The sequence below is a fragment of the Lampetra fluviatilis genome, chromosome 17, assembly GCF_964198595.1.
Source record: "Lampetra fluviatilis chromosome 17, kcLamFluv1.1, whole genome shotgun sequence".
In the NCBI taxonomy this organism is placed as follows: Eukaryota; Metazoa; Chordata; class Hyperoartia; order Petromyzontiformes; family Petromyzontidae; genus Lampetra; species Lampetra fluviatilis.
This window is the reverse complement of record NC_136291.1, coordinates 208,373-223,893: the sequence shown is the minus strand read 5'-3', so window position 1 is coordinate 223,893 and position 15,521 is coordinate 208,373. Positions and strand designations below refer to the sequence as shown.

The 15,521-nt window shown below is 61.3% G+C and overlaps 2 protein-coding genes across 5 annotated transcripts; one reads left to right on the top strand and one right to left on the bottom strand.

The window, feature by feature from the left end:
- Positions 1-293: 293 nt before the first annotated feature.
- On the top strand, positions 294-4,012 carry LOC144936776 (GPI alpha-1,4-mannosyltransferase I, catalytic subunit-like). Of its 3 annotated transcripts, none has more exons than XM_078863909.1 (4): positions 294-346; positions 1,194-1,376; positions 2,308-2,879; positions 3,426-4,012. In XM_078863909.1, the coding sequence occupies exons 2-4, from the start codon at positions 1,200-1,202 to the stop codon at positions 3,952-3,954; spliced, it is 1,278 nt and encodes a 425-aa protein (XP_078720035.1). In that variant the 5' UTR covers positions 294-346; positions 1,194-1,199; the 3' UTR covers positions 3,955-4,012. The 3 variants fall into 3 exon arrangements, with proteins under 3 accessions (XP_078720035.1, XP_078720034.1, XP_078720033.1); XM_078863908.1 differs by lacking the exon at positions 294-346 and adding an exon at positions 363-848 and having other exon boundaries at positions 2,308-2,822; XM_078863907.1 differs by lacking the exon at positions 294-346 and adding an exon at positions 363-848.
- LOC144936772 (exocyst complex component 3-like) lies at positions 3,949-15,276 on the bottom strand. 2 transcript variants are annotated; one of them, XM_078863896.1, is made up of 14 exons: positions 14,314-15,276; positions 12,871-13,090; positions 11,595-11,783; positions 10,938-11,248; positions 10,660-10,841; positions 10,425-10,542; positions 9,760-9,885; positions 8,846-8,946; positions 8,461-8,571; positions 7,825-8,068; positions 7,201-7,323; positions 6,199-6,360; positions 5,467-5,591; positions 3,949-5,256 (listed from the first exon to the last, which is right to left on the bottom strand). In XM_078863896.1, the coding sequence occupies exons 1-14, from the start codon at positions 14,479-14,481 to the stop codon at positions 5,064-5,066; spliced, it is 2,373 nt and encodes a 790-aa protein (XP_078720022.1). In that variant the 5' UTR covers positions 14,482-15,276; the 3' UTR covers positions 3,949-5,063. The 2 variants fall into 2 exon arrangements, with proteins under 2 accessions (XP_078720022.1, XP_078720023.1); XM_078863897.1 differs by having other exon boundaries at positions 7,891-8,068; positions 14,314-15,241.
- Positions 15,277-15,521: the final 245 nt, after the last annotated feature.

Sequence of the window (15,521 nt, the reverse complement as noted above, 5' to 3'; positions counted from 1 at the left end):
TCTGTTCCTACAATTATTTCTTTATCTCATAGTAATATTTGTAATTCGTGTAATGAATGCCGAATTATCCCGGCGTTGCCCAACACGAGTGTCAGGGTCACCACGACCCTCCCCCCAGACTTGGGCGTCACTTGGTTCAGTCCGAACCCCGATTCACATTTCCCAGCTTTGATGAGCCCCCGCCTCTTATTGGCTGAATCGCGAGCGCGCCTCTCCGAGCGAGCGCTAGTGTGATTGGTTACGGGGACGCTTCCGGCCACGATCTCAGCCAATCAGACGGCAGGACGCGCCGCCACGTGCGGATGTGCGGTGGGAAATACGAGACACGTGGAGCGCAAGCGACGAGGTGGGGGTCAGGCGTGATGGCATTGCCATTCACCTCGTCACCATCGCTCCCCACATCAACACCACCACATTCAACATCAACACCACCACATTCAACATCAACACCACCACATTCAACATCAACACCACCACATTCAACATCAACACCACCACATTCAACATCAACACCACCAGCAACACAACTAACATTATCACTATCATCACCAGAAAAGTTAACGTTACAATCAACATCACCACCAGAATTAACACCATCACAACAAATATCAACATCAGTGTCAACATCAGCTTCTTCATCACAAGTATTAAAGACACCCTCACGTCCGACATTAACAGCATTAGAATCAACACCACCACCACGAGCATTGACATCGCCACAACCAACAGCACCACCATCACCATTAATAACACTGACGGCGCCATCGCCCTTAACGCCACCATCGTCACCGAGTGTTGAGGGAAACACGCCGCAGATTTCTCGCCCCTTCTCCGACCGCTGTCCCGAGGTTGGTGCCAGCAGAATTGTGACTTCTGGGTGCCTCTGTCCCTGCTCTGGGTGACCGGGCCCCGTGCGCTGAGCCTGTGTCGTCATCATCACTCGTCCTTTAACTTGAGGCCTCGCACTGCCCAGCAATTAAAATCTCGCCCAATATTTCCCGGGTCGCTGGCAGAGTGGGGTCGGTTGCACGCGACTCGTAGCCAATACCACCACAAGCATGGCACAGCAAATACGCCCTGGTGGTCGGCTGGATGGATGAGGGTGCACCACCACCAGTAGCTACCTCAGCCATAGCTTGGCGTGAAGTATACTGGATGTGGTGTGCTGCGGCTGTGCGTGGGTCTCCCTGTAGGAGGCGATGCGGGGTGGTCGTGCGTGCGGGCGCCCCGCCGGTGCTGGCTGGGTGCTACTGGGCGCTGTTGTACTGCGCGTGGCACTGCTGCTGTACGGAGAGTACCAGGACCGCACGCACCGAGTCAAGTTCACAGACGTCGACTACCGCGTCTTCACGGACGCGGCGCGCTACGTGGCGCAGGTGAGAGACGCGGCCGTGGCACGCTCAGAAACGGGGTCGTTCACCAAGTCGATGGAAAGGTGCGCAAAGAACCACGGGCAGATGCATGCGTGGAGACGGGAAGAGAAACACGTGGATTAGAGAACACAGATTAAGAGCGTCACCCAAACTACTGGATTAGTTCAATTATTAGGTAGAGCCCTGTGAGCCATGCGGCTCTTAAGTCGGGTGCAACCGCAACAAACAAAATATGAACACAAAAACGTATTAAAACGTTGTGTGCAAAAATCCCAATGTGGTGCAAGTCAACAATAACAACCATAAGACAATCTGGATTAACCATATGTTTTCGAATCACCAAAATAAAGCTATAAAAAACAATGTAACAACAGTAATCATAGGAACTGTGATTCAAAATTTAACAATAAACGATAAACAAAGCACGTACGACCAAACTTGCAGCCATAGCTGGCAGCACGACACTCCCACATCCCTGCAACCCTGTTGTGTTCGGTCGAGGAATCGGATCGTGGGGAGGTCGGCGACAGAGGCGGCACTCGTGTTAACAAGGAGACGGAGGGGAAAATGTGTTGTGTTACTTTCGCTTTATTGCACGAAAAAAGGTGAGTGAGCAGGACAAGTTGTTTGAAGGAATGGACGATGGCCAAAGAAGAATAACAGTGGCAGCCAAAGAGTGGAATGTGGCCGAGAGGACGTCCACCTAGGAGATGGAACGATGAAATCCGTGCACACGCAGACAGCACCGAAAGTGCCATCGGGTGGAGCGCGCTTTTTCACTTCGCCGCATCCCGGAACGTCTCGGCCCCCGTGAATAACCAGAGCCCTCTCCTCTCCCTCCCCTCTCCCTCCCCCTCTCCTCTCCCTTCCGCTCCCTCGCCACGTCGCCGAGTCGCGGCGTCGCGTCCCACCGGTGCCGTTCGTGTCCCCGCAGGGCGAGTCTCCGTACCGGCGGGAGACCTACCGCTACACGCCACTGCTGGCCTGGTTGCTGCTGCCCAACGCGCTGCTGGCGGAGCCCTTCGGCAAGCTCCTGTTCGCCGCGTGCGACGTGGCCGCGGGGTGGCTGGCGCTCGGCATGCTGCCCGCCGGCGTGTCGCGGCCGGGCCTGGCCGCCGCCGCCGCCTGCTGGCTGCTGAATCCCATTCCGGCCGCCGTGTCGTGCCGCGGCAACGCCGAGTCCGTGCTGGCGCTGCTCGTGCTGGCCACGCTGCGGAGCCTGCGCCGGGGCCACGTGGCCACGGCGGGCCTCCTCCACGGCGTGGCGGCGCACGCCAAAATCTACCCCGTCATCTACACGCTGCCCATCGTGCTCAACCTCGCCTCGGCCTCCGAGTCCGCACGGGGCAGGCGCGAGCGGCGGCGGTCGCCGCCGGGGCCGGGAAAGCGGCTCGTGCGCAACACCGTGCTGGCGGTGGAGGCGGCGCTGCGGAGCAAGGACGTCTGGACGTTCGTGCTGACATCGGCTTCTGTGTTTGCGGCGATGAGCGCGTTTTTCTTCTACGTGTACGTTTGCGTGAGCTGTGTGCGGGTGCTGAGAGGGTGCTAATCCATGCACTCGAGGCCCATGGCGATGGATAACGCCATCTGGGCTCTCAGAGGAGCCAAGAGACGTGGTCTCTGCTAGAAAAAAGGGCTATTCCCCGAAATTTGAGCTGTTATTTATATTATCCTCTAACATTGTGTAATTGACGATTGTGTTATTTGCGCACGACTGCCAACAGCGTCACAATCAACTTTGTTAATTTATTTCGGTAACAACTCAATGACTTGCCTCCATCGCGAGTAGATGTGTAAACTGTGGTCGGTCTTTTTGTCTCGCTCAGCACAGAACCTCCTGGCCAGGTCTAAGGTGGTGTTGATCTCGATGGTATTACGCCCACAGGCCGGCAAATGCGGCATAGCCACCGGGGTCACCCCCTGCGGGGCGACGAGTATCTCTGTCGCCCTGCAATGGGGATGGTGCTGCTGCTGCTGCTGCGTGAGCGCGCCCTGCCAGTGCACGTGCCCTGGCGCCACCGCGTGACACTGCCCTCTGCTCCGCACCCGCAGTTACGGCTGGGAGTTCGTGGAGCAGACGTACCTGTACCACGTGACACGGCGAGACACGCGCCACAACTTCTCCCCGTACTTCTACGCGCTGTACCTGGCCGGCGAGTCAGGCCGCGCGGGCGCCATGGGGCTGGCTGCGTTCGCGCCGCAGGCGGCGGTGCTGGCGGCCGCCAGTCTCCGCTACGCAGGCGACCTCCCCTTCTGCTGCTTCGTGGTCACGGTCGCCTTCGTGGCCTTCAACAAGGTGTGCACGTCGCAGTACTTCCTGTGGTACCTGTGCCTGCTGCCCCCTGTGCTGCCCTCGCTGGTGCTGCCCTGGCGGAGGGGGCTGGCGTTGCTCGCCGCGTGGCTTGCCGGGCAGGCCCTGTGGCTGCTGCCCGCGTACCTGCTCGAGTTCGAGGGGTGGAACGTGTTCCTCTCCGTCTGGGCGGCCGGGCTGCTCTTCCTCGTCGTCAACTGCGTCGTCCTGCAGCAGATCATCGTGCACTACCGCCCGCCGCGCCCGGCGCACAACCTCAAGAACAGCTGAAGAGCCGACAGGACGCGTGGCTTTTGTAACGTCTTTATGGCAACTGAAACAACGCGAAACTGCCTGCATTTGTAAATATTTTCATAAAGGGATAAAATCATATGTGCAGTCGTCTCTTGTTACACGTACTTATCCAGCGACGAGGGTTGTTGCCGGATTGAAACACCAGCGTCTAGGCACCACTAACACCACTGATCACAAGCCTAAAGGACCAACACTCGTTCTAAGCACCAACATTACAAATGGACCCCATTAATACTTGGACGCTACTTAATACTGTAATAGCTGGGACAACACCCAATGTGAGTGGATATGTCTGTGCGTGTGTCTGCGTGTGTGTATTGTGTGTGTGTTGTGTGTGGTGAGCGGTCGTACAGCGATTGGGGCGCTGCACTATAAACCTGGAGACCCGAGTTCGATTCTGCTCTTGGTCAACACCAGTGACTATGATCTGAACCGGTCCTGGGCCTCCCCTAGGTCAACTCGGCCTCAAATTATTACATCGCCACTGGGTAGACAGGTGGCTGGGCGTGGTGCTGGCCATCCACCCCTCGTGTGCTGTGCCCACTAACAGTACTTGCGTTGTTGTGTGTGCCTGTTGTCTGTGAGTATATGCGCATCACTACAGGAAGAAGGTGATATCGAATAAGCGCTACTTAGCTGTGTTTAGGGTTGGAGGTTGCTGGGCTTGGTTTTGATCAAATGGGGCCCTTGTCAGGAGTAAGTGTGCACACGGCCTAATGAGCCTTGCAAGCAACGCGACAGGACAGCTGGCAGAACAAGGCCTGTGGGTGCCTCAGAGTTTTGGGGCTCATCTGTTGCGGTTATGAGTTGAGAGTAAGGGGTAAGGCTTAAAGTCTAGAGAAGAGGAGGAGGGAGCTTGGGTTTCGTGAGTCAGGGCATTACGAGTCCCGGATTGAATGAAGCGGCTTTGAGTCCAGGATGGGGGCTGGACAGTGGGTAATAGCGGTTGGGGTTGTATTTGGGATTGTAGTCATTATTGAGGTTGGAGTCGTGGTTGGGGTTGTATTTGATCGTTGTGGTGTCTCCACGTGAGACTCGGGGCTCTCTCGCTCTCCCGCCCTTGACCTCGTCGCTGCGCACTCGGCTCATTTCCCGAGCTGGGGCAGGAGGTGGTTCGTCACGGGGATGTCGGCAAAGAAGTTGAGTGCGGCGACGTTGGGCGGCGCTGCGGGGGCGCTGACGTGGGCCCGACGCTGCATCATGCACTCGGTGAGAACCAGCCGCATGTCCCTGGTGGCATCGCCACGCAGCGCCAGCACCGCCCAGATGTGCTCCTCCCTACGGGCAGAGGTCAGGGGTCACGGAGGATCTTTCACGACCACATTGACCTCGCACGTCAACGATGCGGCCGTGATTTTCTAATGTACGCGTTGACGGAGCGACCCGCGTGTCGAACGTATACTTTGGTTTGTGGTGAGGAGATGGTGAGGAAATATTGGGCCGTGCGGGATGGGCCGCGGGATTGGGGCCGCGTGCGTGGGGCCTCACCGCACGTCGGGGTATTTGTGAAGGAGGCCCGAGATCTCCAGGCACAGCATGGAGGTGTCCTTGAGGCGCACGAGCTCGGCCAAGGCCGGGATGACGTCACTCAGAGAATCCTCACTCAGTGGGCCCTGCACACCCATGATCGCACGAGAGAACGTGCACGCAGGGAGGACACACAGACGGGCATACACACGCACAGACGGGCGTACACACTCACAGACGGGCGTACACACGCACAGGCGTGTGGCACACTCCGGAATATGCTCAAAATTCCTTGTGTAGCCCTGTATGCTATTGAGCAAAGTACAGTATTAGGGAGCACCTATTAAGACCGATGCGGTGCACGAAGGTGGGGCGTCCAGCACGTGAAGAAGCAGGTGTGGCAGGCTCGCTGCTCGCAGGTCACGGCACCCCTGCTCCCCGTTGGCCCACGCAGACAAATAACCCCCGTATCGCCTTCACAGATATTGGGACAAGTGCTGTTAGCGAGCACCTATGAAGGCCGGCACGGCCTTCATATGTCTCCCTAGTGGCGAAGTGTACACATCACACCAGGTACTCATTTGAGGCTGAGTTGACCTAGGGGAGGCCCAGGACCAGTTCAGATAATCGTCACCGGTGTTGGCCGTGAGCGGGAATCTAATTCGAGTCACCGGGTTCATAGCGCAGCGTAGCGCTGACCGCTCCCCACGCGCGCGACCTCTGCAGAGCTCAAGCAACGACTGAGACGCTCACGTGGGAGAGCTTCTGGAAGAGCTGCTTCAGCTGGCGCGCCTCCCACTCCATCTTCTCGGCGGCCTCGCGCCGCTCCTCGCAGCCCTTGAAGGAGACGCGGCGCTGCACGGCGGCGCGCACGAACTCGCTGACGAGTCGGCGGTGAGCACGCTCCGTCAGCTCCTGCGGGAGCCACGGAGATCGGGTGCGGGCATCGAGCGGACACGCGGGGACCCACAGGGATGTGCAGGAATGCATGGGGACACGAGGGACACTATGGAGACGCATGGTTCCATGGGAATCCAGAGGGACAGACAACGACATTAATGAAGCAGTCTAAAATGAGAGTTGAAGGGGGTCGTTCTGAAAGGTTTGTGCACGTGAGTGCGGAAGCGTGATAGAGGGAGTGGTCGCATGTGCGTGATGCTGTGTGGAAGTTACATGGCCTGTCGCTCCACACAAAGATTTGGGTCATCTTGGCGACAGTTATGCTATGCTTGCGAAACGTGGACCCCTTGCATGGAACATCTGCGCCAGGTTTACAGATCCTTGAAATATCTGAACACACTCCCATTGGTGAGCTCCGACAGGCAAGGCATTGGCTGGGTAAGCAGCCCCCATGTCCAACCACGGCATGCTCAAGCAGTTTTTGTTTGGCTGGATAGAGAGGGGGGCTTAACGACTACGAAACGGACTAGAAAAGAGATGGGCTGATGTGGTACACGAGGATGTTGAGATGAGTGAAGTTGCCGATGACTGGTATTCACGGTGTCAAGATCAGCCTCTGTGGAGAAGACTCGTGGAGAACACGACTGGGCAGCTGGAGGCAGTCGCCCTCCAACAAATGAAGGGCGGATGATCAACGCTCACAACAGCGAGTGGAACGTGGAGCGGCTAAACGAAGCAAGTTGGCACGGTGAGGAGCACAGGTGGTGCATCTGCCAGTCATCTCAGTGAAACCATGGCACCTGGGGTTTTCCCGTGACCTGTCTTTGTGTGTAGGACGAGCCAACGAGAGCGCACCTGCAGGTACGGCTTCTTGAGTTTGGAAAAGTCGCTGAAGTAATCCTCAACCGTGGCACAGATGGTGTCCATGGCGCGAGAGCTCGAGACCCAGGCCCTGGTGAGCAGCTCCTGCAGCAGGGGCTGCATCACACGCGCACACGCGCTCGCTGTCAAGTACACGCGCACACACACACATTCACGCGCGCACACAAAGACGAGCGTGCGCACACAAAGACGAGCGTGCGCACTCGAGCAGCAGTTCCCGAATGTTCTAAATCCACGCGCTGTCACTGTCAAACCTCCAAACGATTACAGACCGCCGCGTACCAACAGTTTCCTTCAGAATGCAACCGACTTCGATCATGGGGTCTGCAGCTGCTTGACGCAGCACTTCCCATTGCCTGTTGGGAGCCGCTGTGCTTGAGAACATGCATGCCAGCACACGTACACACACACACACTGGAGAACGTACACACCTACAAATGATGCACACGTGCACGAATACACGTGCACGAATACACGCGCACGATAACCGCGTGCCTGCACGTACAAGCGCAGCGTCTCTGCCGCTCCGCTCGCACGGGCCGCTTCACAGCATCAGCCACATCTCACCAGAGCTCACCGGATCTCACCAGATCTCACCGGTGCCGTCGCACCGCCTGCGCACCGTCCGGTTTGTCGCCCCGGCGGGCCCCGCGGGAGCCTCACCTCGATGTCCAGCAACACCTCGTCGAGCAGATACTCGCAGGCGTCGGCCGCGATGCCGTCCAGCTGCGTCGTCAGGTCGGGCAACCGCGCCGGAACGGGGGCGGCCTCCTGGGAAGGGCCCTCCACCCCCGGGGCCCCGAATGTCGGCCGCTTCTCCAGGAGCTGCCTCATCGACTCCCTGCGATGACAAAGAGCCCCCGGGTCGCCTTGACAGACCGTCTGGGAGAGTCCAGGCGAGTCGCGCCTTTGAAGGCCGGCATGGCGCACGAGCGGGTGGGTGGCCTGCGCTACGCCCTGTCGCCTTTTTCTCCTAAGCGCCGATGAGTTGACGCGAGGGAGGCTCAGAAGTGTAAAACTAACTCGGTCAATGGAACCGTAGCGGCAGTGCGCCGACTGTTGCGCCATCACTCCGTGCGATGGACGCACGCACGAACGCACTCCGTGGGGACGTCGGTCATATCCAGTTCCGCTCTGAGGATCGGAGTTGTGGACCCTTGGAGAAGAGTTGCTGAGTTCGACCTGGCCGTGTGCGGAGGCAAACGGACGCACGCACTCGCTCACGCCACCTACTTGAAGGCAAGGCAGTTGTTGGTGGCGGCCGTCATGTATTGTACGTAGAAGGGCGGCAGCTGCCGGTTCTGCGCGTGCTCCTGCCGATATCCGCCCAGCACCGCGCGGTACCTGGAGGCGACGTGCGTGGATACGCGCACCGACACACACCAACACACACACCAACTAACACACCGACACACACACACCAACTAACACACACACCAACTAACACACACCAACTAACACACCGACAAACATACACACCAACTAACACACCAACACGCACACCGACACGCGCACCGACACACGGGCGGACACACACGCAGTCGTGACACGCCGAGGCACAACTGCGGCAGATGGCACCGCCGGATCGAGACTCCCGGCCCCTCCTCCTCCTCCTCACCTGCACAGGAAGGTCTGCACCTCCAGCAGGCCGATGGTCGTGGCTCGGCCTACGAGACGGGGACTCACCTGGGAGGCCACCTGAACGTTCTGCTCCAGCATCTGCGGCAGGGCAAGAGAACGGGAACAACGACCACGGGTCGTCACCATGCCGCCTGTTTATCCAAGAAGCAAATTGTTTCAGGGTTAGGGTCCTGCTAGGTTTTTACAGTTGTAGGCGATGATTTCAGATTTGGTCAACTCGTTTTTGAATGACGTCACGGCATATTAAACGTCCACTGCAACGTGATTAATATACCGCAGTATTAACCAGGGCCAGCTGCCGCATCGAACCGCGAGCTTCTGCAATGAGCAGCATATGCGCTACCGCTGGGCCCTGACACTGCCTGGTTCGCCCGACAGGCATAACCCTCGCTGGCCCGGCACACGTGACCCTCGTTCACCTGGCACACGTGACCCTGCCTCACCCGCCACACGTGACCCTGCCTCACCTGCCTCACGTGACCCTCGCCCACCACACGTGACCCTGCCTCACCTGCCTCACGTGACCCTGCCTCACCCGCCACACGTGACCCTGCCTCACCCGCCACACGTGACCCTGGCTCACCTGGCACACGTGACCCTGCCTCACCTGGCACACGTGACCCTGCCTCACCCGCCACACGTGACCCTGGCTCACCCGCCACACGTGACCCTGCCTCGCCTGGCACACGTGACCCTGCCTCACCTGGCACACGTGACCCTGCCTCACCTGGCACACGTGACCCTGCCTCACCTGGCACACGTGATCCTGCCTCACCCGCCACACGTGACGCTGCCTCACCTGCCTCACGTGACCCTCGCCCACCACACGTGACCCTGCCTCACCTGCCTCACGTGACCCTGCCTCACCTAGCACACGTGACCCTGGCTCACCTGGCACACGATGGCAGGCAGTGCGGTGTGGAAGTATCCGTGCTGGTCCGTGTCCGGCTCCTGGTTCCGCATCCAATCGCGACGCTCGGCCTCCAGCGCCTTGCCCAGCCACGTGCATACGTTACTCTGCGCACGCCGCACACGCGCGCATCACCGCACACGCGCGCATCACCGCACCTGCGCGTCACCCCACTCCGCGTCCGCACCGCCGCATTTACATGCGGCTAAAACACCGCGATGGCATGCGGCGTTGCGCATTCACCGCTTGTTTCAGAGGTTCACGGTTCGAATCCAGCGGCTACCCTGGTTAATACTGCGGATGTAATAACCTTAAAACTACCACGCGCTGTCTGCTTCACAGTGAATGTTACAGATCCCGTGACACTATTCGCAAGAGAAGGCCGTTGTGTGCCGGCGTCAGGGTCCGATTTTTCCAAATTCGAAAAATTACAACGCAAATTACTCAATGGGTCTGCCCCGTAGCTTCCTGCCAGCGAGCCTTCCACAACTCACGCAATGGGCTCAAAGTACACCTCGTCTGGCAAAAATGCGGGCTTGGTGCTGCCGTTTCGGCCTTAACAGCTTAACGGGAGCTCGCTAACAGCACTTGCCGCAACAGCCTGTGCAGGCTACGCGGGGGTCTTTGTCATCGCGTCGTGAGACACCTGGAGCGTGTGCAGGTACTTGTGCAACAGCGCCTCCACCTCCCCAGGCGACAGCAGCGGCGGCAGCTCCTCCACGGAGACCTCCGGGGCCAGGTCGGGGTGCCGCATCATCTCCTCGCTGCGGGCGGACACAACTCGGCGTCGTCGCAAACCTCCTACGCGTCTGCCATCGCGCCCCGCCCCCTGCGACCCCCGCCACGAGCCCCTCGCTGGTGCGGCCGCGGCGTGCACGCACCTGGGGTAGGTGTGCAGCACCCAGGTGAGCAGCGACACGATCTCGTTGGCCTCCAGCTGCTCGGACACGATGTCCCGGAGGTGCGCGCCGAGCGCCCGGTGGTAGAATCTCAGCGTCGCGGAGAAGATGTTGTACTTGGGCGGGAAGCAGTGGGCCATCAGCGTCTTCACCACCACCAGATCCTGCGCTCCACCAGCATCCACCGTTGGCGACCGCCGGCGACCACGAGCTGGAAGGGGGCGGCGTGCGGGGCGCGGCGTGCGGGGCGCGGCGCTCACCTCGAGGATGCGGCGCTGCAGCGTGTCGAGGTGCCGCGCCAGCCACAGGCTGTCGTCGTCCCGCGTGTCCGTCTGGCCGCTCTCCACGCGCGTGCTCACCGTCTGCTGCAGCACCTCCATGCAGCGGCGCCGCAGCTCCTTGGGCCGCCCCGGGGCGACGAAGCCGGAGCTCTGCCGCCGCTCGTCCGCGAGCGCGTCCAGCCCCTCCTCGCGCTCGATGACCCGAAGCGCCGACACCAGCATGGCCGGGTCGCGCCGCGCCGTGCCGAGGCCACGCTGCACCACGAGCCAGAGCTGCTTGGCGAGTTCCCCTGCGCGGTGGTGGGGGGCGCGCACGTGAGGGGGAGGGGGGGCGCACGTGGGGGGGGGGGGGCGCGTGTCGCGGTCAGCGCGGAGAGGAGGGGTGGGGCGCTCCGCGTGGCCGGTGCTGTGGTCGTCGCCTGATAAACATTCGGGACAATGGATGTTGAGTCCCGTTCAGAATCTGGAGAGTGGAGGACACCGATGAGCTACGCGGCTCTTTCTCACAGATGTCTCCGAGGCCACGGCCCGGCCGAGATGACCAGACGACTTCACGACGCGAGAACACGAGCGAGCGATGCGACGGCATCGCCGCTTCCAAACGGTTGCCGCAGCCGCGCCGCCCCGAGTCCGTACCGTCGAGGGACTCGGCGCAGGAGAAGTACTCGCGGATGAGGTGCAGGTTGGCGGCGTTGCCCGCGTCCTTGAGGTGCTGGCGCAGCAGCAGGCTGTCCCGCGAGTGCTCGAGCTCCATGAGGTTCTTGTGTGCGGCCAGGAGCTCCCCCTGCTCGATCCAGTCGCGCGTCTCCTGCTCCAGCTCGCGCACTGCGCACGGGAGGGACACGCGGGACAAGCACGTGGCACACACACACACGCGTCACACACACACGCGTCACACACACACACACGTATATCACACACACACACGTATATCCCACACACGGAACACCGACACGCACGTGTCACATATACACGTAGCTATATGTCACATAATACACATGTATGTATGTTAAACTTCGTTCGCACCGTACGTAGCCAACCGTGATCATCGTAGGTGCGGGGAAAGGACGACACGTGTCACATCAACACCTACACGTGTCGCACACGCACGTGGCCAATGACGCACGTGGACAATGACGCACGTGGCCAATGACGCACGTGGACAATGACGCACGTGGACGACGCCTCCACGCAAACGCGCGGCTGCTGCAGCCGCAAGGAACGAGGCAACTGCGGGAGTCTGGAGGCCCTGGACACACGCGGGGGTCGCGGGGGTCGTGGGGGTCGCGGGGGTCGTGGGGGTCGTGGGGGCAGCGCGGAGCGGACTCCGTGCTTCCAACACGAACCGGGGCGGGGGGGACCGGGGCCCACGCAGGAGGCGTCCCTGCAAGTGGCACGGAGCGGCCTCGCACCGACTCGCCCCCCTCTCACTGCAGCCCGCCCCGTCTCATCCCCGTGTCACCACGATCTCAGCCCGGCGGCACCTGCCATGTCGGTGCGTGATCTGGTGGTGCCTGTAGGCCGCGTCCTCTGTGTCGCGGGGAGGGATGGCGTCTGAGTTGGCGGCACTGTTCGGGTCGTGTGGCGTCACCGTGCAGTGGGCTGGGGTAGGGGGTCTCGTCGCGGTCAGAACCGTGCCGTGTGTGTGGGTCACGTGGCCGTGTGCGTGGATCACGTGGCCGTGTGCGTGGGTCACGTGGCCGTGTGCGTGGGTCACGTCGCCGTGCGCGTGGGTCACGTGGCCGTGCGCGTGGGTCACGTGGCCGTGCGCGTGGGTCACGTCGCCGTGCGCGTGGGTCACGTGGCCGTGTGTGTGGGTCCGCGTTGCTCGCGTCAGCCAAAGTGGGGGAAGCTCGGGCGAGTGTCAGGGCCCCCCGTGCCGCTGCTGCCGCTGCTGCTGGCGGGGCCGCACCGCTCATGATGATGCGCGTGTGCTCCACGGCGGCCGCCAGCTGCCCGTGCTCGTCCGCCAGGCCGCGCAGGTCGCCCAGCGGCTCGAGGGCCGCGAGTCCCGCCTCGCGCTCGGCGCGCACCCCGCGCAGGGCGCGCCCCGTCTCGCGGGCGCGCGCCAGCGCCCCGTGCAGCTGCGACAGGCCCAGGCGCACCCCCTCCAGCTGCGACTGCAGCGCGCTCTGCGGGGCGGCACCGGGGAGGGGGAGGGGCCCCCCTCTGTGAGCGGGGAGTGGCGCTCAGGAGACGACGGCGGCGCCGCTCGCCATCGCGTCCCCGAGCAGAGCAGAGCCCGCGGTGGCTTCACGCGCCATCTCCGAGGCCGACGTCGTACCCGACGAGGGAATCGCGCACCGCCTCGACGCATGCCGATGTCGACACCTCCTGGCCCTATGTGTGTGTCTCTGCATCCACAACGCGGGCATTGGTTCAATACAAACTCTGGGTAGGTTTCGACACACGGGATCTCACCGGTTGAGTCAAGAGTCGAACGCGCTCCAGTGTCTGCCCGTATAAAACCAATATGCTGCGGTGGGATGCGGGCCCGACAGGGCGTCTGGGCTGTCTAGAACAATTCCTCTATTCACTGGGGAGCGATAAACACGGGGAGTCGGCGGTTGTCTGCTGTTCCTCGTATTCTCCACAGCGACGCGAGTGATTGTGTCGTCTGCTTCACGAACATTCTACATTTAAACCCGGATTGTACAGCGGGGGGGGGGCAGGCCTCCATTCCCGCCCCCGTCTTTATGTTTCCCTTTAACGCAGTTCATGAGCACAGGGCTCAGATGCCCAAAACGTCAAGTGGCCGGAAACAACCAACACTGGCAAGATGCAATTGACACGAGTTGACACGTGAATGTAGCAGCACGATTACTGCAACAACTTGGGAGAGGAGACGATGATGGGAGAGCCAATTCCCAAGTGGAGCAGTGCAAGGGAAGAGGCAGAAAGAGAAGCAGCCTCCCCGCAGTGTGGCGAGAGTGAGGCTGTTGTCGTGGCCTGTGCGGCGAGTGGGCGAGTGTGGCTGTGTGAGTGGCTGTGTGAGTGGCTGAGTGAGTGGCTGAGTGAGTGGCTGTGTGAGTGGCTGAGTGAGTGGCTGTGTGAGTGGCTGAGTGAGTGGCTGTGTGAGTGGCTGTGTGAGTGGCTGAGTGAGTGGCTGAGTGAGTGGCTGTGTGAGTGGCTGAGTGAGTGGCTGTGTGAGTGGCTGAGTGAGTGGCTGTGTGAGTGGCTGTGTGAGTGGCTGAGTGAGTGGCTGTGTGAGTGGCTGAGTGAGTGGCTGTGTGAGTGGCTGTGTGGCTGTGACATGCTGCAGTGCGGTGGTTGAACGCGACGTGGATGAGACGAAACACTCGGCCCGGTGCCGACCGACACGGGCGGAGGGGCTCGCCGGGCGGAGCGCGGGCACCTTGAGGCGCGTCTCGAGCGAGGCGGTGGTCCGCGCCTCCCGCTTGCGGTACTGCTCCACGCGCTCCAGCTGCTCCGGGTACTGCAGCATGAGCGACACGCGCTTGAGCGCCGTGCCCAGCGCCAGCCGCTCCGTCTCCTGCTGCGTGGCGCGCACGTGGCCCGACATCCCCGCGCACGCCGGCCCCCGACTCGCCGTCTCCCTGGGCAGTCGGGCTGGCTGCTGCTCCCGCAGCTGGAGGGATTCACGCTGCGTGTGTTGTTTGCTCCACCACGCGGGGGCGATGCCGCTACTTCGGTCCCGCTGGTGAAATCGCTCCACCGCCGCGCTGTGCTGCTCTCAACAGCGATTCCTTTGTGCGGAGAAGGGGCCACGCGCGCCTCCCCCCGCCCTTCCTCGACACGGCCGCCCCTACAGGCTACGGCCCCTACAGGCTACGGCCCCTCCCCCCTTCCACGCGGCCCCGAGATTCGTCCCTGGAGCTGAGGCCGCTGTCCCTGGTGCTGAAGTCGCTGTCCCTGGTGCTGAGGTCCCAATCGAGAGCGATGGCGCAGAGGTCGCCCCGCTGGTGAACAGCGCGAGGGGCTGCACGCGGTGGCGCAATGCACGCGCCGTAATTGATGACGGCACGGGTCGCAAAGACCATTGCGTGACTGAAAAGAACTACGTCATCACGGCCCTAACAGATTCCTCCACGAGAGGGCGATGGAACGGACGAGACTTGACGGCGGGCGGGAGAGAGCATCCCAAGGGCACGGGATGTGTCCCGTGCGAACACAGCGTGCCGGTTGCATCGGGTAAACACGGGGCAGTGGCTGTGTGCGCTCATTCGCCCGTTTTCGAGGCCTCTGGCTGAAGAGCTCGGGGCGAGCGGACGCTTGTGCCGAGACTGCGCGAAATTGGCACCGCTCAGCCCAATCGCGCGTAGCAAGCTCGTTGCCAGCTCGTTGCCAGCTCGTAGCGAGCTCGTTGCGAGCTCGTTGCCAGCTCGTTGCCAGCTCGTTGCCAGCTCGTAGCGAGCTCGTTGCCAGCTCGCAGCGAGCTCGTTGCGAGCTCGTTGCGAGCTCACCGTGCAGACACAGGAGGAGAGGCTGCACGGAGAAATGGAATTCCGAGGGCGCAGCGACTCTGGCGCGTCATTGGTTGGGGGGGTAGGAGGTGGGACTTGTAGGCAGAGCCCAGCCGGAGCGTGTTTGCTAATTGTTGCA

What these genes read in the sequence shown, in the direction of transcription:
- LOC144936776 (XM_078863907.1), top strand. Translation starts at nt 363, where the DNA reads ATGGCATTGCCATTCACCTCGTCACCATCGCTCCCCACATCAACACCA. An exon ending in TCTCCGACCGCTGTCCCGAG is followed by an intron (nt 849 to 1,193) that starts GTTGGTGCCAGC and finishes GTCTCCCTGTAG; the next exon opens with GAGGCGATGCGGGGTGGTCG. An exon ending in CGGCGCGCTACGTGGCGCAG is followed by an intron (nt 1,377 to 2,307) that starts GTGAGAGACGCG and finishes GTGTCCCCGCAG; the next exon opens with GGCGAGTCTCCGTACCGGCG.
- LOC144936772 (XM_078863896.1), bottom strand. Translation starts at nt 14,481, where the DNA reads ATGTCGGGCCACGTGCGCGCCACGCAGCAGGAGACGGAGCGGCTGGCG. An exon ending in GTGCTGCACACCTACCCCAG is followed by an intron (nt 10,543 to 10,659) that starts GTGCGTGCACGC and finishes GTCCGCCCGCAG; the next exon opens with CGAGGAGATGATGCGGCACC. An exon ending in GTGCAGACCTTCCTGTGCAG is followed by an intron (nt 8,572 to 8,845) that starts GTGAGGAGGAGG and finishes CGTCGCCTCCAG; the next exon opens with GTACCGCGCGGTGCTGGGCG.